We start from the raw sequence: 23444 nt of genomic DNA, 5'->3' as shown, positions 1-23444 counted from the left end.
CTTTACTATGTGCCTTTCCCGGCCGCGCAGCGGCCACGCGCAGCGGGCGCACCGAAGGCGCGCCAAAGGCAAGCCCGTCTGCGCCCGTCCGCGCCAGGCCGGGTCCCGGGGCCCCTCACTCTGTTCATCCCCTTTCCTACTTGCCTAATCAACTTCTGGCATATTATGATGATTGGCCCATCAGCCCTTCTACACTGACCCGGATTACCTCCCTTGAAATCGCCCGCCACGATTACTCTAACCCTGCTTGCGAGTATTCCTGCCTTCAGAAGGAGCTACCATGTTTGGTGTCTCCTCATTCTTGTTCCAAACTGAAAGATACCCTTCCATCTTTGACCTCAGTCTCCCTCCTTAATACCCGGTCTGCTGTTAAGCATAAATTGGAACTTTTTGACCTTCTTGACACCCTCAAACCCGAGATATTGTGTCTCACTGAAACTTGGTATACGGCCACTTCTCTGCCCGATATTCTTACTTCCCTTCCTGACGCTTACTACATTCTTCGAGCCGACTGCCCGGAGGGGAAACCCGGCGGCGGAGTAGCTATGATGATACGTTCGAATTACCAATTCCAAATTCTTACTTATCACCCTATTATCTCTACTGATTTTTTAGTGGTACGCTCTATGAATCTTGCATCTCCCCTCACTATTGTGCTCTTCTATCGTCCCCCCCAATCCATGTCCCATTTCATTCCAGCTATACAGGATCTGCTAGCCACACTGGTAGTTAACAACTCCGCCATTCTCTTGCTGGGTGATTTCAATTTTAGACCCACCACTGTCTCAATTTTATGCCACACATAACTGCCCCCACTCATATTCACGGGCATACTCTTGACCAGGTTTGGTCTGCCAATCTCTCAATTTCCACACCCACTATAGTTCCCTGTGCCTGGTCTGATCATTTTTTTATCACATTTTCTGCCCCTTTGAGGGAGACCAATACCCTTCCCCTTCCTAAAAATATACACGCCCGCAACTGGAATAGGGTTGACCTGGTAGGTCTAGGCCATTCTCTAGCCTCCTCCGCCCCTACCCTGACTGACCTACCCCCTAATAGACAGGTAGAAAATCTTGACAACTGGCTCTCAGAGGCCTGTAACCTAGTTGCCCCACTTAGATTAATTAGAACGCGCCGTACTCACAACGCTAACAGGTGGTTTACCAATGCCCTGAAAAATCAGAAGTTGGCACTTCGACAGGCTGAGCGCCACTGGCGTAGCGGATACTGCCCTGACCTTAAGATAGCCTATTTGATCCTACTTCGGGCCTACAAAAAAGCGATACTTATCGCCAAACAAGAGTACTTCTCTCAAAAAATTAATCAGGCAGCAAACAAAAACAAATCTAAAGAGATCTTCGCGATCGTGCACGAGCTTGCTGCCTCTAACAGAGCGGTGCCCAGACCCACCCCTTCCCAATCCCTCTGTAATATTCTCAATGACTATTTCATTGACAAAATCATTACCATAAAACAGAACATTCCCTCACCACCTTCCCTGTTTGTTTGCCCTTCTCTTCCCCCGTCCCCTTTTTTCCTTGACCAATTTCCACTGATCTCAGAGGAAGCTATTCATACCCTCTTAGGCAAAGTCAAGACGGGTTCCCCCGCTGAACTCTGCCCAGCACATGTTTTGTGGGAGATTTTCTCTCACTGTCCAGCTCCTCCTATTACTTTGCTCAACACCTCTATTATTTCAGGAATTGTACCAGATGCTTTCAAATCAGCTATGGTAATCCCCATCATGAAGAAACCTGGGGCCGACCCTACTATTTCCTCCAATTTTCAACCTATTTCGCTCCTTCCTCTCTTGAGCAAGGTCTTAGAGAGCCATATCACCTCCTCGCTCTCTACCTACGTTGAAGGTCACCATCTCCTGGCTGACCATCAGGCCGGTTTTCGGCCAGTACACTCTACGGAAACAGTGGTCCTCTCAGTGGTCGATGAGCTTAGACGCTGTGCAGACATTAATTCCCCCCAGGCCTTAGTTCTTCTTGATCTATCCGCGGCCTTTCACACGGTCGACCACTCCATCTTACTCGACCGTGTCAGAGGCGCCAGCCTACGAGGATCAGCCCTGTCTTGGCTCACCTCTTTTTTAACAGGCCGTACTCAGGCGGTCTGCCTGGAGAGCTTTCTTGCTCCTACCCGCCCCGTCTCCTGTGGGGTACTTCAGGGTTCCTCTCTTTCCCCTCTTTTGTTTAATCTTTATATACACCCCCTCATTGTTGCTTTACAGGATATGGAGGTCACGGCATTTAATTACGCCGATGACCTCCAGCTTATTTTCAAACTTTCCTCTTCCCCCGACTCAGTCCTTAGGGTTCACTCCATTCTTACTTTCATCTACAATTGGATGAACCTCAATCATCTTAAATTGAACCCCGATAAGACGGAGTTGGTTCTTATCGGTGGTTCCTCAAACCCTTGGTCCTCTGTTTTTTGGCCCCCTATCCTTGGTTCCCCACCGTCTCCCTCGGCCTCTGTAAGAACTCTTGGCATCAAGGTCAGCCAGGACCTTTCTCTACGCCCCCAGATAAGTGCAGTAGTCTCCGCCTGTTTCCTTTCTCTTAGAATCATCCGGAAAGTCTCACGATACTTCCCTGTCGAGGCCCTTAAACTCATCATTTCGGCTATGATCCTTTCCCGACTAGATTATGGGAATGCCCTATATGCGGGCATTCCAGCTTATGAAGGCCACCGTCTGCAGCTGATTCAAAATCAAGCAGCGCGCCTCATTTTAGACTTCCCAAATCTAGTCACATCACCCCTCTGCTCAAAACCCTTCATTGGCTCCCTATAAAGGAGCGCTCACTTTTTAAGTTGGGCTGCTTGGCCTACATGTCATTAGCTGGCACCGCCCCTGCCTTCATAAGATCTAAGATCAGTGCATACGTTCCTACTAGGCATCTGCGGTCCTCTACCCAGTTCCTTCTCCTAGTTCCCCAATTTCGTAAGAAGAAGTCGGGTGGGTTTAGATTTTCGATACTTGCCCCCCTCTTTTGGAACTCACTCCCTCTGACAATTAGATCCATCCCTTCTTACCCGGACTTTCGGGCTGCTTTGAAAACTTACTTTTTTTCTTCTGCCTATATTCTTTAATCTTCCCTTCCTGTTTTTCCCTCAGTCTTCGTTTCTGTCTACAGCGCCAAGAAACCGTTTTGGTAGTAGAGCGCTATACAAAACCCTTTCAACTTCCCCTCTAGCTCAGCAGACACTGCCAGGACATAACGCTTTGCAACATTTCAAGTGTTGGGTTGTTACAACAACCTAGAAAACTAGCATTATGTTATTGGGCCATGATGAATCCAACATCATAAAAGAGCTTCCTGTATTTCTATGGTACTCGTTCTCCCAACATACACAGTAGCATTGTTTTGACAGCTAAGGCCATGAATCTATCCAGGACATGAATAGATGGTTCGTGACCGTGGTCCCAAAAGTCATTGCACTGGGGCACTGCCATTGTACGTGGAAGAATGTGCCTTCCAGCCCACACCACTCAAACATGTATTATCTGTAAGTTTGTCAGCCTTGTGAAGCTCTGTATGTATGTAATACATTTATTTAAATATTATAATCAAACCATTTGGAACCCGGATCTGCTCGCGACTTCCTTAATGTGCCTCTTTTATTTATCTAAATCCCCGCTGTGCAATGGGCGGAGGTATCCTACCATTCCTTTAGCTTTTCTAAAAATCAGGTACATTATTTATTAACGCCTTAAATGCTAAGGACATCACCTTCTTGGTGGCTCATTCTGACCACAGTGTGTGTTCCACTGCATGTGTTTTTCAAGAGTAGATCATGGGACAGGAAGTGACAACGTGATTAAAAAGTATGTCCATCTGAAGCCACAAGGCATATTGGGGCACCGATTCTTTATTGTGCATATTCATGCTTAGCAAGAAATTATATTTTAGCTGGAGCCTTCTTTAAGAATACAAAATCTATCAGGAAAATGGCAAACAATGTGCACATTTTTCAACCCAAACATGCATAAAGTGTATATCAAAATAGATTTGTGAACGTGGAATTAGAAAATATCCATACAAAATGAGAATAACAGATCTTTTATCAACCCCTACTCCTCCTTCTCCCTGATTCAGCTATTATCAAAGGCAGCTAAAGACAAGCCCCTCCCTTGTCATCATTTTTTCCTTGGGCCTGGCCTGCTGCTGCTAGCCCCGCTATAGAGGGTGAGCTGTGGATGCCTCCTCTAGGGCAGACTTGTGCTCAACTTTCTGCTGCTATATTCTCTTTCTGTGCCCCAGGCAAAACTTTTCCACTGTGTACTCCTACAACGGCCCCTTCTAGGATGACCTATCATTCCTGTATATTGAAAATCTCTACCATAATGGAGCCGGTTGTCCAACAGCATACAATGAGCCAGTGGGGGATAGGGCGTGTTCTCTTCCTACGAGTGTGCAAGGGAAAATAAGCTTCACTGCTCTTAATTGTGAAACGGTTCAGCAAACACCATCCTTTGCAGAGGGCAAGAGTTCTATTCAGCTGCTGCAGCCTTCAGCTATGAGTTCCACAGCCAACTCGGTCTATTGCCTCCTCTCAGGGCCCTCTTCCTGCGTCACAGTGTGATGGTCGCTGAAGAACCGGGACCATTATACCTTCTTGAGGCATTGTCCTGTCGTGCGAGTGTGTGCGCGAGACAGAGGGTTTGAGTGGCGTTCCAGGGTAGCATATGGAACGTGGACTGCTGAGGGAATAGTGCATGTAGGTTGGGGGACCAGTTGCTAAAGGGGATCCACTAGCCTCAGTGTTACTTACCGTCTCTGGTTGCTTGTTCTACAATAAACCAGTGTTACCTATCTCACCATGGTCCCTCCTGCACTCTTTAATCAGCTTCACAGACATAAGCATCTAACACTTCTCTTCCTGCTACATTACGTCCAACGTTATGTTATAGATAGGCTTTCCTGTTTTCAGTTTCTATTTTTGGTAAATTCTGGTGGTGTTTTGTTAGTGTTTTCCAGTGATTTCAATACCTGAAAAAAACAGTGCTTTTCAGTGATTACTAATTTTCGCGCCATAAAAAACAATTGAAACTGTGTTTTTCCGGTGTTCATGGAACGCTTCGCTTTTATTATTGCTGGCTTTCTTTATTGATGCATGGCATATAGACAGTGTACGTACGTGTATATGAAGCCCGAATACATATTTACAAGTAAAATTTATTGTAGTACACCATACAATATTTCTTCAGTGATTCTTTAGTCATTCGCGCTCTCTCTTTCCTTCCCATGTACACTTTTATTTGTGAAAACGCCCTCTCAACATTGGCACTTGAGACTGGCAACGCCAAAACAGCCAGGACACAATTTGCCAACTCTGGCCACTGACGTAGCTTTCCATGCCAGTACTGGTGCACCTCAAGGTTGACATTCTCTGGGATAGGTTCTGCAACATATGCGTTGAACTGGGTGCACATGCCCTCAGAGGTATTAAAGCGGTCAAAAATGAAGCTGTACTTTGCAAAGTCCGGAGAAAATTTCCCTTTACAGAATGGATCTAACACTTGTGCAGAGTACCAAAGTGAGGCTTCATTGACTTCAAACGCCATGGCTGGTGAAGGGACATTTCTATGCATCATAAGGGCACATGCATTTTTGTTAGGGACGGGTAGATTACGTGGTTTGCCCAGATTCACAGGATGTTGAGCGTCATTGTGACACACCACCAGCCATCAGTGCATACTCCCACCAGGCACACACACCACCAGCCGGCAGTGCACACTTCGACCAGGCACACACACCACCAGCCATCAGTGCATAATTTCTACAGGCACACACACCACTAGCCGTCAGTGCACACATCAATTGTTAACGCATCCAGAATTAACTATTGTAGCAATCGCAGTATGGTGTTGCAATATTTAGCAATGCCAACAGCTCAAACGTAATTAATGCGAGACCTATTGCATTGAAAATGCTTGTTTAAAGTGAATTGCAGAGAAAGGCTGACCAACATTAAAATAAAGTTTTCTTGCTAAAGATCTGTCTATATTTACAGCTGCAAGCAATTCAGAAAAACAATAGAAATCTTTAAATAGAACGTGGTTATCGGTGTAGCCTATTTTGGAAAATGATATTAATGGTGTTACACTGACAGTCACATTTACTGTAGGACTGATTTGTATACCTGGTTATATTTTAATACTGTCTTTTATTGTTATTTATCTGCTTTCAAATAAAATGACAAAACAAAAAGATATTGGCAATTGGACATGGAATGTTGTATCCGTACCTTAATATTAGTGTTCAGCTCATTAAAAAAAAAAAAGATTTACTCAGCCCTTTATATATTTTTGACCTTTATAAAACATAATTTTCAATTGACAAACACACATGCCTACTCCTCTTTGAAATTATTTTGCGCCAAGTTAATTGCAATAATCTGACACCCACAGGCATTGCAGGCGCGCGATGCTCATCGAGAGGAAAGCAGTTCTGGGGGATATAAATGTATATAAATATATCGAATAGTTTTCTTACCTGTCGGTGTAGTTTTGCAGCTTGAAGATCTTTCTGGATTCACTATGCTGTGCATTATTCCGCGGTCTTGTGGTTGGGTCCGGATTCGTAGTCTTTTCTTTGTTTTTTTTTTTTTTCGTAGCCCAGGTGGGCGTCGGCGTCACACCTTCTGGGGTGCATTTCCGGTGACGTCGGCATGCTTCCTGCGGAAGCTCCCACTCTTGGGCGCCATCTTCGGGTTCTTTTTTCCCGTGTTTCTTTAGTTTCCGAAGTAATGGCAATGTTCTATTTAGGTGATATTTTACCGCTTTGTACTCTTAAAGTCCTTTCTTTTTTAACCACCTGTTCTCTCTCCAGCCTCATCTTTCTGGCGGAGGTGGGTGGGTTCGCTAGTGAATCCAGAAAGATCTTCAAGCTGCAAAACTACACCGACAGGTAAGAAAACTATTCGTTTTGCAGCGTGAATGTTTCTGGATTCACTATGCTGTGCATAGATTTTGTAGCGGTTTCTCATCTCTGCGGCGGCTGGGTGGAAGATGAGCGTTGGTTATTGAATATGTGCTGGAGCACCTTTTGTCCGACTTGTGCTTCCTTGTTCATCTGTATATCCACACAGTAGTGCTTCGTGAACGTGTGCACCGAAGCCCATGTTGCCGCCAGGCATATGTCCTCTATGGGTGTGTTAGCCAGGAAAGCTATTGTAGCACCCTTTTTCCTAGTGGAGTGGGCACGTGTCCCCTCTGCTAGCTCTTGTCCTGCACGTTTGTGGCAGAGTTGAATTGTCTGTGCGATCCACCGTGCAATAGTCTTTTTGGTTACTGCCTTTCCCATGAAACTGTTGGCGAATGACACGAAGAACTGTTTTGATTTCCTGTGTCCCTTCGTCCTCTCAATGTAGTGCATGACTGCCCTTCTGGCGTCCAGGGTGTGCAGAGCCCGCTCTGCGCTAGTTGTTGGTTTTTGGAAAAAACTCGGTATCTGTATAGACTGGTTCATGTGGAATTTGGATACCACCTTCGGCATGAAGTGTGGGTCAGTCCTCATCACAACCCTATCATTGTGTATTTGTATGTAGGGTTCTTGTAGCGTTAGCGCCTGAAGCTCGCTTACTCTGCGTAAGGACGTTATTGCAACCAGGAAAGCTGTTTTCATAGTTAGCATCTTTAGGGAGGCCTTGTGAAGTGGTTCAAAGGGCTCTTTCATGAGTTCCGTTAGGACTATGTCAAGTTCCATGCAGGTGGCGGCACCCGCTTGGGTGGTGCGATCCTTTTTGCTCCTTCCAGGAATCTCTTCACCACCTGTGATGTGAAGAAACTCCTGCACGTCTCTCCTCTTGTGTAGGCGACTATCGCTGCCAAGTGAACTCTCAACGAGGATGAGCTAAGGTTCTTCTCCAGCAAGTGTGTCAGGTACTTTAGCACTGTGGAGTCCTTCTTCATTTTATTGTGAAGTCCTTCTTTCCTGCACCACGTTGTGAATCTTTTCCATTTTGCAACGTAGCACTTCCGAGTGCTGGGCCTCCGTGCCTACCGAAGGACCCTCAGGGTGCTTTCTGGCAGTCTCAAATGTGCGAACTCTATGTCCTCAGGAGCCACGCTACTAGGCTCAGGCTCTCTGGCTCTGGGTGTAGCACCTCTCCGTTCTGCATGGAGAGTAGGTCTTTCCTCCTGCCGAATCTGTGGGGTGCACACTGTGTCATCTCCATGATCTGCGAGAACCATGTCTGTCTGGCCCACTGTGGCGCGACCAGCATCGGGGTCATGTTGCTCGCTCTGCACTTGCTCAGCACTCTGTGCATCAGTGGTATCGGGGGAAAGGCGTAAGCAAATGTCCCGGACCAATCTATCCATAGGGCATTCCCCAGTGACCCCTCCTCGGGCTGTCTGGATGCGAAGTTTTGGCATTTTGCATTCCGGCGTGTGGCAAACAGGTCCACTGATGGTGTTCCCCATCTGTCGAACAGCCACCTTGTCTCCTGAGCATTGAGCTCCCACTCGTGGGATGTCGATGTCTGTCTGCTGAGCCAATCTGCTTGTATGTTGTCCTTCCCTGGTAGGTGTATGGCTAGCAGGTCTATCTTCAGAGGGATGGCCCATCTCCATATCTCCTGTGCCAGCGTTGAAAGCGGGGCTGACTGTGTGCCCGCCTGCTTGTTGATGTAGAACATCGCGGTGGTGTTGTCTGTTTGTAGCAACACCTTGTGCTTGTACAGTCTTGTTTGGAAAGCTTTCAGTGCAAGGAAGATTGTCTTCAATTCTAGGTCATTGATGTGCTTTGTCGCATCTGCTGGCGTCCACAGTCCCCTCACCTTGAGCTCCTCCATGTGAGCGACCCATCCCTTCAGGGATGCGTCTGTGGTGATGGTCACTGTTGGCGTTGGGGGCGTTAGAGGCTTTCCCCTTGTTATGTTCTCCATGGTCCACCATGTCATCTCCGTCTGCACTGCGTGCGTTACAACCACTAGATCCTCCCAACTGCCTGTAGCTTGTGACCATTGCTCCTGTAGCCATTCTTGAATCGGTCTCATGTGGAGACGTACATTCGGTACCAGGTGGATGCATGATGCCATCATCCCCATGATCTTGCTCGCAGTCCTCACTGTCCGAGCTTGTCCCTTCCGGTAGAGGCGAGTTTCCTTCACCAGCGCCTTCGCCCTCTTCTCGCTGGGGAACACCTTGCCCTGTAAGGTGTTGATTTGTGCTCCCAGGAAGATCTTCACTTGTTCCGGCTCCATTGAAGATTTCTTCCAATGGATGGAGAACCCCAGGCTTATGAGCGTGCTCGTCACTGTGTGTGCGTGCTGCTTGCATTTCTGGTATGAGTTTGCTTTCACCAGCCAGTCGTCCAGGTAGGGGTATACGTGTATTCCCTGCCTTCGTAGGTGCGCTGCGACTGCTGCGAGGCACTTTGTGAAGACCCTTGGTGCCGATTTCAGCCCGAAGGCTAGTGTCGTGAACTGGTAGTGGCTTTCTCCGATGGTGAACCTGAGCATATGCTTGTGCTTTCTGTTCATTGGGATGTGCAGGTAGGCGTCCTTGAGGTCTATTGTGACCATGAAGTCCCCGATCTGCAGTTGCGGGAGCACCTCTTGCAGGGAGGTCATTTTGAATTTTTGCGTTCTTATGAATTTGTTCAGGAACCTTAGGTCCAGAATGGGTCTCATTGTCTCGTCTACTTTTGGTACCAGGAAGTACGTTGAGTATATTCCTTTGTTTCTTTCCTTGAAGGGTACCCGTTCTATGGCCTGCTTCCGCAGGAGTTCCTTTACTTCTTCCTGAAGACTATCTAGCTGCTTGCTTGCTAGTGGTTTTCTTTTTGGTTTCCTGCTTGTTGGCCTCCCCTCCAACTCTATGCAGTATCCGAATTGGATGATGTTGAGGATCCATTTGTCTGATGTGATTTCTCTCCATTCTTGGAGGTAAAATCTTAATCTTCCTCCCACTGGTGTTATGTGGTCGTAGATGTGTAGCTTGTCTTGACCCCTCTGTACGTGCTGCCCCCTGGGATCTTTTCTGTGGGTGGGCACACGGGGTTTTTTGAAGTCACTTAGAGGCGGGCTGCTGTCCCCCTCTTCTATTCTGTCCACGTCCATTTCCTCTCCCTCGAAAGGACTGGCCTCTTTGCTGGTATTGCCAGGACTGCTTCTGCTGACCCTGCTGAGCCTGCGAGTCTGCCTGGTGCGTCTGTTGGAAAGCCTGGTGTGATGTACCTGGCTGGTTTCCACCTCTCCCGCCAGGCCTCCGTGACGGGGTGCCCCTTTTGTTGCCTCTGAACTGCAATGCTCCCATGGACCTTGCTGTTTCGTTGTCCTTTTTTAGTTGACTGAGCTTCTCATCAACTGTTGTTCCGAAAAGCGTGTCGCCGTTGAACGGTGTGTTCAAGATGCTGTGTTGCACCTCTGGTTTGAAACCTGAAATCCTGAGCCAGGCGTGTCTTCTTTCAGTGACACCCATCATCATGAGCCTGCTGGAGGTGTCCGCTCCATCCAGGGCCGTCTTAAGGCAAGAATTTGCTGCGTTCTTCCCTTCTTCAACCAGCTTTTCGGCCTTCTGTCTGGCATCCTGGGGCAGGTCCTTCACCAACTCCTCCATGATCTGGTACATGTGCCTGTTTATCAGTGCGTTGGAATTAGCCATGCGCCAGTGGGTCGCGGCGTTCCGTTCGATCCTTCTGCCCACCAGATCCATCCTCTTGCTCTCCTTATCCGGTGGTGGTCCAAAAGTAGTGGGTACGTTAGCCCTCTTCCTTGCTGTGGCCGTGATAATGGAGTCTGCAGAGACCGTCCCCTGAATGTAGGGTGGGTCTTTTGAGGAATGTGTGTATTTCTTCTCTGTTCTGGGAGTTACTGCCTTGCATGTTGCGGGCTCCCTGAATGCTTCCTTCCCTTGAACCAAGATGCTGTCGAGCATTGGCAGGTATTGGCACCTTGTTTGTGTGGGGAGCAATGTCTCTAGAAGGAAGTCTGCTTTCTGCCTCTCTTCGTCGAGCTTGAGTTTGAATGCCGCTGCGGAAGACCTTATCACCGAGTTGTGGCGGCGAGGGTCTCGAGGGATATGTGTCGACCGCCTCCTCCGGGCTGTCGGTGTCGACATCTAGGTAATCCACCTCCTGTAAGTCAGAGGGGGCCGACTCTGCGTCCGTCCTGCTGTCCTCTTCATCCCCATAGTTGTAACTATCGTAGGGATTCTCGTCCTCTTCCTGGTTGTCGACCACCTCGACGTCCGGGTCTTGTTCCTCGGTGACCTCGTCTTCTTCCTCGACCACCTCCACCACTGGTGGTTTGGTCTTGTGTGGGATCGTGAAGGTTTTCATCTTTGCGTCGAAATCTTTTTTCCGCTGCAAGATGTTTTCCATTTCGGCCTCGAGGCGCCTTCTCTTTTTCTCCATCTCTGCCGCGTGTTCCGCGTCGGATGGTTCGGCCGCTCTTTTTGGCGGTTGGCTCGGCGCCGTGCTTTTCGGCGCCGAAGTTTTCGACGTCGACGTCGATCCGGATTTTGGGTCTCTGGTCGGCGTCGGTAGTTTAGGGTCCTTCTCCCTCGGCGTCGATCGATCCTTTTCGGGGACGATTTTCGACGACTTCTGCTGCTCAGCAGCTCTCGGCGCCTGGGACTCCTTCTCAGAGGATCCGCTGGGCCTGTGGGTACTCGCGGACGCCAGGTGTTTTGGCGTCGGCGCTTTCGGGGCCTTGCCCTCGTTTTTTCGAGACTCAGAGTCTCTCGGGTTCTTGGGGGCCGGAGAGTCTCCTACCTTATCAGAAGTCTTCGTGTAATCGGTCTCTACGACCGTGTAGCTGTCGTCTTCGGCGGCAGCGTTGTCCTCTTCCTCGGAAGACATCCCCAGATCGTAGAGGGACGGAGTCGGGGCATTCCCCTGCAGGGTGGCGTGCGCTACCCTCTGTCTCTCTCTCACACGAAGGGTCTTCGGGGTGAAGGCGGAGCAGGCGTTGCAGTCCTCGCTTTCGTGATTTACAGGTAGGCAAAGGTTGCATACCGGGTGCTGGTCCTTCTGCGCGTACTTGTGGTGGCAGTTACAGCAGAACTTGGACGGCGTGTTGTCCATCATCGAGCACTCAGGGCCTCCCTGGTCGCGTGTTCGTCGACGTTCGTCGAAGATCTCGATGAATTCTCCTTCTCCTTTGCTGACTCCTCGTCGATGAAGTCTCCTGGAGTCTTCAGATGCCTTTTCTTTGCAATTTCTGTCTTTTTCTTCTTCTTTCTCCAAAAAAGTCTGGAGCCCAAACGGAACGATCCAGACCCGACCGCGGAAAAAAAGAATCTGAAGATGGCGCCCAAGAGTGGGAGCTTCCGCAGGAAGCATGCCGACGTCACCGGAAATGCACCCAAGGAGGTGTGACGCCGACGCCCACCTGGGCTACGAAAAAAAACAAAAAACAAAGAAAAGACTAGGAATCCGGACCCAACCACAAGACCGCGGAATAATGCACAGCATAGTGAATCCAGAAAGATTCACGCTGCAAAATTATATATATCGTTGAGCCTGTTTGTAGCAGGTGCTGCTTCAGATCGTGGTCGAAATGAAGGCAGCTAATTCTATTTGCCCTGTGCCCCGACTACATTTCCAAAAGCCTCTGTGTGTGTGTGCGCAGGGTAATAAATATATTGAGATGGCAGAGAATCAGTTGAGGCTCACTGCATCGTTGGCGCACGCGACGGCTGAGTTAATGGGGGTGCTAGGCCACTACACCACCGCTGAGCTCAGCATCTGATCGACAAAAGAGTTTTCACATGCCCTTATATGTTTATCATGAATACATGGTGTTTTGTGTATGCCCTTCCATTGCAGCAAAGACCTGCCATTAGGCAGACAAACAACAGACCTCAACAGCTCCTCTCCCCCAAAGCCCTGCTTGAAGCAAATCAAAGTACTCCCCCCCCAACCAAAGTCATGCATGTAAAAAGAGGTCAGATAGCTCCTCCGTTCTGTTTTAGGGAGAGCAGTGGGGTAATGGGACAGGGTTACGAAGTCCGTTCCAAGTGGAGCGGTCTAGGTTGGACAAAGACCTAATGGTTTAAAAAGAAAATGTGCCTGCGCCCCACCCCTGCACTTTATGGTTCAGTCACCAGACCGCCAGAGAGAATTCCCACCCCACGTTAGCCATTGCAAGCATTTCAAGCCTCAGCTAACAAACGGCAGATCTCAACAGCTCCTCTCCCCCACCTTTGAAGGTCAAACTTGCATTTCTCAGCTTTCAGACCATCATTCCTTCACTCGGACCTAAAGATACACAGTGGTACTAACATTTTTCACTCTTTCTTTATCTCTTTCAAAACCCCTCTCTTTAGCTCTTTATTTTGCAGCTTTACATAGCGCCAACTCGACCCAAAAGTATTGGAGCGCTTTACATAAGCACCAATTACATTAAATAGGGGCACATTCTTTTTTATAGCCACTGGGAGGTTACGTGATCTGCCCGAATCTCCGGATGTTGAGCCCGGTTCCCTAGTTAGCAGCTCTGGCTCTGGTTGTTACTCCACCGTAGCTTGCCCTCTCTTTAACACTCTCACATCACTTCTCGCCGTTCTCCCTTCTCGTTCTCTCTCCCCAACTCTTTTTAATTCTCTCACCCCCCCCCCCCCCCAACACACACACATTCCGGCCCACAAACTGAGCCTGTGTGTGGCCCCTTGTACCAGAGATCATATACTGCAGCGAGCGACGAGCTGACGGCAGAGACAGTAACGTGGCTTCAACACTCTGAAGTTCACAAATATTGACAAAAAATGTCTGCACAAGTTATGACTGTGGGCCGAGTCCAAGCACAATCAGAAACCGTGTGATTGGGTGTGTGTTGATGAACGTGAGAGGGTGTGTGTGGTGATGAGTGCGAGGGAGTTATTGTAAGCATGCGGCCTCTTTACCCGGCGCCCACCCCATGTTAGCCAGGCAGGGGGGCCCTTGCTCACAGGCCGATTTAAGCAATGGAATCATAGGAGAGGGCAATGGGATAGGGTTACGAAGTCTGTTCCAAGTGGAGCGGTCTAGGTTGGACAAAGACCTAAAGGTTTAAAAAGAAAATGTGCCCGCTGTAAATACAGTGGTAAATATTAATTTTCTTATGTGGACACTCTATTATTGCCTACAGGACTCCCATCCATCAAGTGTGCAAACCTAAATGGGACCAATTGAGGAATTTGTCAGTGTCTTTTTTTCATCTCTGTTCTGGGGGGACTAAGGGTGGTTTGTCATCGTTTATGCTGATAAGTACCCTTTGTAATATCATTTCTTCCATGTCGCAAAAGTACATCAGCTTTTTTTCACTTTACTCTACCCCGTGCTTTATTAGAGTTCAAATTCATTGCTATACACCATTTTGACAGCCTGAGGATGATAAACTTGCTGCTTGTTTCCTTCTTTTAGGTCTTAGCATCAAGGTAGTAGACATTCCCAGGGTGGTTCCTTAATTACCGCACCCCTGCACTTTATGGTTGAGTCACCAGACCCCAGAGAGAATGCCCACCCCCACGTTAGCCATTGCAAGCATTTCAAGCCTCAATATGTAAATGGTCTTTTTAAAGACCTGTGAAGTAAAGGGGCGCGGCCGCAGGCTAAGAAACGGCAGATCTCAACAGCTCCTCTCCCCCACCGCATTAAACAATATTGCACCTCTTTCATCGATGCCCACCCCACGTTAGCCAGGCAGGGGGCCCTTGCTCACGGGCCGATTTAAACAATAGAATCTTGATTAAAAAAAACAAGCATGCCGCCTCTTTACCCAGCGCACACCCGGAAATAACTAGAATCTCCCCAATATTGTAGAACGCCCCAAAAATGTGATGATCTACAATTCACGTAGGTCAGTTCTCCCACAGGTCGATCTTGTCAAACGTCTGGGCTGTAATTCAAGCCACTGTTATCTCCAAAATTGATTAAGGCTCCAAGCTATGATACTACATTCAGCGACACGTTCACGTTCTGGGCTGCGTCCTTCTTGGTGCCTTAATTGCAGTTTGGTCTGCAATGCTTTGGCTCCGTCAAGTGGCCAAGTGGTGCAACAGCAATGAAAATCAGTGACACTCGGTTTAAACAGTGTCAGCTGATTTTCATTCGGTAGTGTACTTTCGTTCAGAGTCGGTATTAACCAAATTCCGGACAGCCTACTTATAGAGCTTGTTGTACCACTTAAAATTATTTTATCCTGCCTCATGACCTTGGTTTACGAGGCAAGATTTTGCTGCAGCTTCTACTTGACCACACCTTCCATTTAATTTTGTGATTGATTTAAGGAACAGGTTACTGCTTCCAGAAGAAGATTGAATCAGCTATCACCCCTGAACTGAGGGATGAAATATTTTACCTACTTGAAAACTTAGAGCAGTGATGCTGCCTATTTGTGCTTGTAAATCCAAGCAGTTCCAATGGTCTGAGCTGCTATCACCGTGGACTTTACTCATGTTAGAAGAGAGAGTTTTCAGTGTAGTAGAGAGTCTGCCTGCACACCAAACTTAGCCAGAAAAACATTCCTCCTGGTTTGGGATCCTGCTCAACCATTCACTCACCGACACTGGCTTTGAGGAAACAGCTGCCAATCCGCTTGTCCATGCCCACCGCATGTGCCACCTCTTCCACGTCGGCACCTGTCATTTCACACAGCGCACTGATGGAATTGATGCTGCTAATGCGCTGTGCTAGAAAAGCATTGGAGGTCTGGAAAGAGGAAACTTCTGTTAGAGACAACAGCAGGATAATTAATTTGCAAAGGACAGTGAGAGAGTGTGTAGCAGCCCTCTCTAAAGGTAATCATTATGAAAAATTGATTTATAGAATAAGTTCAAACTGAGCTCACAGGAGCCGAACACTTTTTTACAGAGATTTTTTATTGCCTTTCTTTAATGGCTTAAACTCTTCCCTAAAACAAACCTGTTTACCATTGAGTCCTTCTGAATATTGGAAAAAGCGCTAAAGTGGTGTTTTTTGCTAAATGTAGGTGTGGAAAAGATTTGTTCTCGAGATTCCCCACGCATATGGTTTATAATAAACAAAGAAAGTATTTTCCAGTGAATGACCAATCAATGAGTCTGTATGGTCTGATTATCAGATCTGGAACCAGTAGACTGGAGCTCACGACTGGACAAGCCATTTATCCAACTACTATGGGGTTGGCCTGTGTCCCTCAGAACCTGGGTATATAGTGGTATAGACTACAGTGTGTTCTGTCAGGTGTTGTAATTGCTGTGGGTGAAAAGATGGTGTATAGAATATATCACCAATATATGCAGATCAAGATATGGTATGGAAAATTAATTAAACAATATGTACGAGTAAAATGGAATGCAGCCCTATATTAGACCAATATTTAACACTCCCATGGTATGATCAATGAAAGACTAGACGGGGAACAGCCATTACAACGCGGTTTTTACCATGCGTTGCTATTACATCGCATGCGTTGTGACGCATGCGATGTTACAACGTGTGGTAAAACCAACGCATTCCATTACAACGCATTCATTGTAATGGCTATCCACGTTGTTGTGAGGAAACTGAGGCTGTTTCCTCACAACGACGTGCACCTCTGGTGATGCAGGAACCGGGAGCAGAGACAGCAACGGTGGAACCACGAGGAAAGAGGTAAAGCAGATTGTGCTTGGGGTGGGGGTAGTGGTTTAGGGTTGGGTAGTGCAGTAGTGTTTTAGGGTTTAGGGTAGTGTAGGGGTGGGAGTAGTGTGGGTAGTGTTGTATTGTAGTAGTGGTTTAGGGTAGTGTAGGGGTGGGAGTAGAGTGGGTAGTGTTGTAGTGTTTTAGGGTTAAGGGTAGTGTAGGGGTGGGAGTAGTGTGGGTTGTGGTGTAGTAGTGTTTTAGGGTTTAGGGTAGTGTAGGGTAGGGGTGGGAGTAGTGTGGGTAGCGTTGTAGTGTAGCAGTGTTTAGGGTAGTGTAGGGGTTGAAGTAGTGTGGGTAGTGCTGTAGTGTAGTAGTGGTTTAGGGTAGTGTAGGGGTGGGAGTGGTGTGGGTAGTGTTGTAGTGTAGTAGTGGGTTAGGGTAGTGTAGGGGTGGGAGTAGTGTGGGTAGTGTTGTAGTGTTTTAGGGTTTAGGGTAGTGTAGGGGTTGGAGTAGTGTTGGTAGTGTTGTAGTGTTTTAGGGTTTATGGTAGTGTTATAGTGTAGTAGTGTTTTAGGGTTTAGGATAGTGTAGGGGTGGGGTAGTGTTGTAGTGTAGTAGTGTTTTAGGGTTTATGGTAGTGTAGGGGTGGGGATAGTGTTGTAGTGGTTTAGGGTAGTGTAGGGGTGGGAGTAATATGGTAGTGTTGTAGTGTAGTAGTGTTTTAGGGTTTAGGGTAGTGTAGGGGTGGGGGTAGTGTGGGTAGTGTTGTAGTGTTTTAGGGTTTAGGGTAGTGTAGGGGTGGGGGTAGTGTGGGTAGTGTTGTAGTGTTTTAGGGTTTAGGGTAGTGTAGCTGTGGGAGTAGTGCAAGTAGTTTTGTAGTGTTGTAGTGTTTTAGGGTTTAGGGTAGGGGTGGGAGTAGTGTATTGTGTAGGTGTTGGGGTAGGATTGTCACTTACCTTGCAAGCTTTAACTATGAGTATAGCTTTACCACGCATGCCTTTGCGTTGTAATGGCATACGTGGTAAAGGCATACTCGTGATAAAAGTATGCAATGTAATGGCATGTCGTTGTTATTGACATCGCGTAGTAATACACGCATTGTAATGGCACGCGTGGTATTAGTATGCAATGTAATGACATACCTCTGAATAGACAAAACACAACATAACCATTTTTTGTTTTGTATATTCAAAATCATATACCCAAATAATATACACAATTTTCTTTGTATATGGCCGTCACGAACACACAAATATAAACAACGTGACTGGTGACACAAAGAGCAAAAGTGCTTAACACAATACAATTCAAAATAATGTATATGAAACAATTAAAGAGATGTCTGTCCTTCTTATGTAGACTAGTTCGAAATGGTGGACCAAGAATATGGACCAATAAGATTGCCGTCGACGTTTCAACCCTAGTGTGTGTGTTAATGGAGGCACATCAAGGGAGGTCTCCCTCTGGACTAGTTAGGGACAGCCTAGCTGCAACTGAATTATTTGGGAACGAGGCTGTTCCAGGAAAGGATAGAGCCCACAGCATTGGACCAGCCTCCACCCCAAAGTCTTCCAAAAGGAAATTATTCTAAAAAGCAGTGCTCCCGCTGTGTGTCAATGTTCACTGTACAGGGAAAGAAAGCTCCTCCAGCGCAGGATAGAGCCCGTTGATAGGATCACCAAGTATGCACTCTAATACCTCCAAAGAAGGGATTTAAAAATGCTAGTTCATGGCCCAAGTCAAAATCCACAGTATGGAAGTAGCTAATTAATTTCAGTCTTGCAGAATCTCCAGGGAATTCCGAGATGACTCTTTTCACCAAATGAAAGGTTCCCGCATCGCCTGAGGAATATGTTCAGGTGTTTCGCTTCCCGCCAGACATTAGAGCCTGGAGATGGACTGAGCCAAGCAAACCAACAAATCAGGGCAAATTAATGAAGAACACATCTACTCACTTAAATTCAATAAATACTTTAAAATAGTGAGATGCGTCTGTCTTAGTGACTGAACACCAGTGTTTACTATATTAGGATTAACTGTAAATGGAACACAACATAAAATGAATTGTTATTAATATGTCTGACCCTGGTGTTCTATGTATTTTATATTATGATAGGAGATTACATGTACCGTAGCTGAGTTGATACTCGTGATTGTACTAATCCACTAAATATTTGCCTTTCATGGAAGAACAACAAATGCATTTTAAAAACTGAACTATACATCACATTTTGCAGAGGGAATTCATCTTATACGCAAGACTGCTTCTCTGTCCTTTGAGCAGTGGATGCATTGTGAGCATAAAATGAGCATAAACAAAGCACTGTAGAAAGCCCTGTTTGTGTGCTAGATAGAGACGCTGATTGTTAACGTTCTGGTTCAGCCTATACAATCTGAAAGAACTCCAAGGTATATCCCTAGTGCTGCTGAGCTGGTCCAGTCACCGGGCTTCTGTCTGGATTCACAGAAAGGCTTTGTGCCAGACAGTTTAAGATGCCTTCTGTTAGTTATGGCCAGCTCAGGTCCTTGACAAGCAACTCCCAGTTAACCGGGTTTGCACACATAAGCATAGTGGCTCAAAGCGTCTTCCCTTTCGGTCAAAGCACATGATTTGTGTTGCACGTATGATATTGTAAGCCAAGCCAGCCATTGTGGTTTCTGTTTTTGTCAATACAATCAGTGGATCTTTTGGAAGGACCTGGGCACAAACAGACAATGATTGTTTCCCCAAAGACTGTCTGACTTTAGGATCTGCTTGTGGGAGCAGTATGATCCACCAGCCTCCGATGGAATTATTTTTCCCAGTGTTCTTCGTTTTCTCCTGAAAAGTAATATTTCAACAGCACACACTTCCTGACCTATCAGGGACTTTGTGTCCAGAATTCCCTTGTGTTACTTCTACCTGAGAAATCAAGGCAACATTTTTCATAAACACACATGGTTGACCCCAATCGTCCCTCTCATGATCATTATTTTGGGTCCAAGAGGGAAGATGGGGTTTAGTGGTTAAGCTGAAGAGTTTAAAATCGAAAGACCTGGCTTCTGTAGTCATACATGCATTACACTGTAAATATACTTAATGTAAGTTACAATTGTGGATATAAGTGAAAACTAAATATGTACCAACTGCACAGTTTGCAATTTAATTCTTTTCTGATGACATGCTCCCACTTCCCATCCCAGTCATATCCTGGTTTATGTAAAATGGTCTCTATTGGAACCACACACCATACTGTTCCAAGTTTAAGATATCCTTGCTACAAAAAAATGTTCCCTTTCAGTAGCTATGCTGCTCTTTGGAGATAAGCCCTTCTCTATATTATTGCTCCTTTTCGAAAGTCAATTAAGGCTTTTGAATTAAAAAAAAATTATATATGATTAACGCCCTTGTCATGGAGTTCTTGCCACCATTTTGCGAAGTTCTGGAGTTTCTGCATGATGTGACCAATGATAAATCCCTTTTAAGATGACATACAAGCCCCCAATCAGCCTTGCCTCTGACATTAGTCCTCAAGAATGAGATAAGATTAGGCTGAACTGGTGAAGTAATGTTTGCCAAATAAAAGTCAAAAGGCAGCACCAGGCTCGAGGTCACATATAAGCACAGTCTTCCTGGAATTCTATCCCCTCACCTCAAATTAATGGTGCCAGATATATTATGGGGAAATGAGTCCTAAACTAAAATGTGACTATGGGTTCGGCATCAAGACTCATGTACATTATAGTCTGATGATATAGGAAGAACACGCGTACCAGCTTTGAGAGTTCCGAAGACCACGTGTTGGTGGTCAGGATTCTGCTCTTGGGGACCCAATGCTCGTAGATGCTGCTCAGAGCCTGAATTGCCATCTGCCCCGCAGGGGAATCGTCCCCTCCAATCAGAACTCGGTCTGGATTTTTCAGGTCTTGAATGGCTGTTCCTTCTGCTAAAAACTCTGGGTTAGATAGAACCTGGAGGGAAGAGAAGTGAGCATTCAGCAATGGAGAAATTTTGCAAAACAGACAGCACAAAAAACGGTTTAAAACAAGTCCTGGGATTTCTTGGATCAGCTAATTGCATTCTAAGCAGTTTTATCCAGGCACCTCAAAGCTCTCCCACAGTCTGAAGCAAAGCACAGTCGCCATGCCATCGTACATACATGCTTCATACATTATTATACATGGAATTAGTCTTTTGATTGCCAAAACATCAACATCAGGACCTCCGTCCTGAATGGTCACTCCTGTGGACTCTTGAACTTTGAGATCTATCCTTTACCTGGAAGGTGAGGTTAGACTTGGTGTTGGCGGTGAGGATCCTGCGGATGCTCTCGGCTGCTCGCACTGGCACCGTGCTCTTCTCAACAACAATCTTGTGGCCCACTGATACTTCTGCTATCTGACGGGCACAGGCCTCGATATATTTCAGGTCCGCTGCCCTGCCCTTGCCGATGCCAAAGGTCTTTGTGGGAGTGTTCACCTGGTGGAGAAGAAGACAGTCAGAATAATGGTGGAAAATATTTTGGGGTTTTGTATTGTACTCACAGCTTTACCACCTCTTCTTAGCGTACTGCAAGCGCAGCCTGGAAATATCACAGCTTCAGCTGGGCTGCAGCAAATGTTCAAAGAACCTGGAGCATTCCTAGTTAAACCACGACAATGAGTGCTCTGTGGTTGGTACTCGGCACTTTCTAACCTTGGTACCTGCAGTGCGTGCTCTTTACTGAATACATGGTCTTCAATCAATGGACGTGTACTACATGGTGAGATGGAACTAGATGTCCATGGAGGTCCCAAACTTCAGAAGCCATTGCCTCGATACTGGCTGCTTAAGCCAAGATTTTGAGCTTGTGAGGCCACACAAGTGACCTAGAGCACCCAACAGGCTTGACCAATAATGGCTGAGAACTGTGTTTAGGTGAAGAGGTTCACTGTTACTTTAAAGTGCAACATCTCTGGAATGGTAAGTGCCAGTTCAAGAGGTTCTAGAAAGAGGGTGACAGGCCATAGACAAGAGGATTTAGTCCTAAAGACTAAGATAAAGAGTTCAAAACACTGTGTGTCCACTACTGGAAATGGCTGAGAAATGCGCTCTTCTGAGGTCAGGTATAATAAGAGGGTGTGTCAGGGATGATACATGTGCACAACTATTACAGTCCTAGCTTGTGTATGTGAAGGCCTTCAACCGGTCATCGCTCAGTTGCTTCTTGGGTAGTGTTAGCTAGTTGGCTGCAAGGTTTTAATTGCTTTTTGTGAGGCTTGCTTTCTGAAGGCATCCTATAAGTGGCTTGAGTTAGCTGGGCCGTGCTCTAATCTTAATGATCAGGGGAACTGCTCATTTCAAGGCACAGGCAATGCGGCTCTCTTTTCTCTGGACCACGGCGATAGTCTTCTCTAGTACTATGCCGATTTCTGATCTTGAGGACAGCAGCCCAACGTGTGAGTAAAATGTCTCTCAGAGCAAATACACAGTCTTCTTGAAATTCAAATAAAGTACAAGATATTTCTACAAGAAGCAGAATGTATTCAATTTTGATGACGCTGAAGGTAAATCAATGGAGACCAAAATCGTGCCTTCGTGGAAATGTATCCCACTCTTATAGGAACTGGGACGATGAATATAGTCACTCAGTCTGGGGGATTCTGTTTGCCAATGCTGTCTGGTTGCACAATGATAGTGGATTGGGTAAAGACCAGGTATCTAAAAACACTAGAAGAGGGTCTAAGCAGAAGATGCATGGAAGAGCAGTGAGCACTCAACCTACAGGGACTCCTCCGGGACTCTGAAGAAACAGGACAGGGACACCAGCATGGAGGTTGTCAGATCCTCGAGGAGGACAAAAAGACAACTGGCAGAGGCCCACCATATCATAATGTATGCCTTGTGTCATCTGAAAACACTGCTCATCCCTAAATGTACCTATTCAAGCATGCATGGAAAACGTGCATCACCACCCCACACACCACCACTTGTCTGGGAAGAAGTAAGGACTGTAGCAATGGAGAGCTGAACAGATGTTAACAGAAAGCACTGATCGACAAGCCAGCGGGCAGCTTCAACCCAGAGGTTCTGATTAAATGGGCAGTCCATGGCCTAGAATTCAGCTGCTACCAACCTTTAATCACCCCTTAGCCGTATTTTGAGGCAGTGATCACCTTTGAATATGGTTGGGGTACATATGAGTATACCCCATTCCAGAAGAGCATAGAGCTATGCTAGGATCTCCACAGAAATCATGGAACACTGACCGTGGACACACAGAATATGGAGTCCACTGGTGGAAAAGCAGAACGCAGTTCAGAAAACGTCAAACAGAGTGGCACAGTTCTATTTACCAAGTGAGGTCTTTCTAGCCTTACAGATACTTACATAATGTATAACATTCACTAATATTTTGTAGGGCTGTTTTTTTATCAAATGGGCCTTTCCAGAAATTTTACAGAGAATACATTCAACACTGCACTCCTGGATCCACTTTTGAAACATGGTAGGCATAATCAGAATAAAAGAAGCACACCTTTTATGCAAATGTCAGAAGTCTTTCAGAGTGCCAATGGTCAAGCAGGAGCTACTGGGCCCAACTGTGGTCATTGAGGCCTTTTACTTCTGATGTACCAGTGCCTGGCCTATTTTGGGTCCAGTACACTTGGGCGAAGTACCCTTTCAGTACCTCACTCTCAGTAGTAGTATAGATTGAGCAGTCCAGGGCTTCTTGGGGGGAGGCAAATGCAATGGCTGAACGTAGGCTCAAAACTCAAAATATGTTGAATAGCAGCAACAAATGATTATCCAGTTAAATACTTGGTTTTATTAAAAAAAAAGGAGTACTTATATACAAACACAAAGTAAAATATGCATACACAAATAATATACAAAGTACTCCTGAGGTCAGTACTCTAGTGTTGGATAGGCAG

The 23444-nt window shown here is 46.5% G+C and overlaps 1 protein-coding gene across 1 annotated transcript in view; it reads right to left on the bottom strand.

The window, feature by feature from the left end:
• Nucleotides 1-23444, bottom strand: part of LOC144769388 (UDP-glucose 6-dehydrogenase-like) — an 80232-nt gene that overhangs the window by 35554 nt on the left and 21234 nt on the right. The window contains exons 4-6 of the mRNA XM_078653443.1: nt 20809-21009; nt 20304-20501; nt 15509-15656 (exon numbers count right to left, since the gene is read on the bottom strand). Coding sequence (XP_078509569.1) covers nt 15509-15656; nt 20304-20501; nt 20809-21009 — 547 coding nt within the window. The remainder of the gene's footprint in view (nt 1-15508; nt 15657-20303; nt 20502-20808; nt 21010-23444) is intronic.

The sequence above is a fragment of the Lissotriton helveticus genome, chromosome 7 (assembly GCF_964261635.1).
Source record: "Lissotriton helveticus chromosome 7, aLisHel1.1, whole genome shotgun sequence".
In the NCBI taxonomy this organism is placed as follows: domain Eukaryota; kingdom Metazoa; phylum Chordata; class Amphibia; order Caudata; family Salamandridae; genus Lissotriton; species Lissotriton helveticus.
The sequence above is the reverse complement of the archived record's forward strand: the minus strand, read 5'-3'. Positions and strand labels throughout refer to the sequence as shown.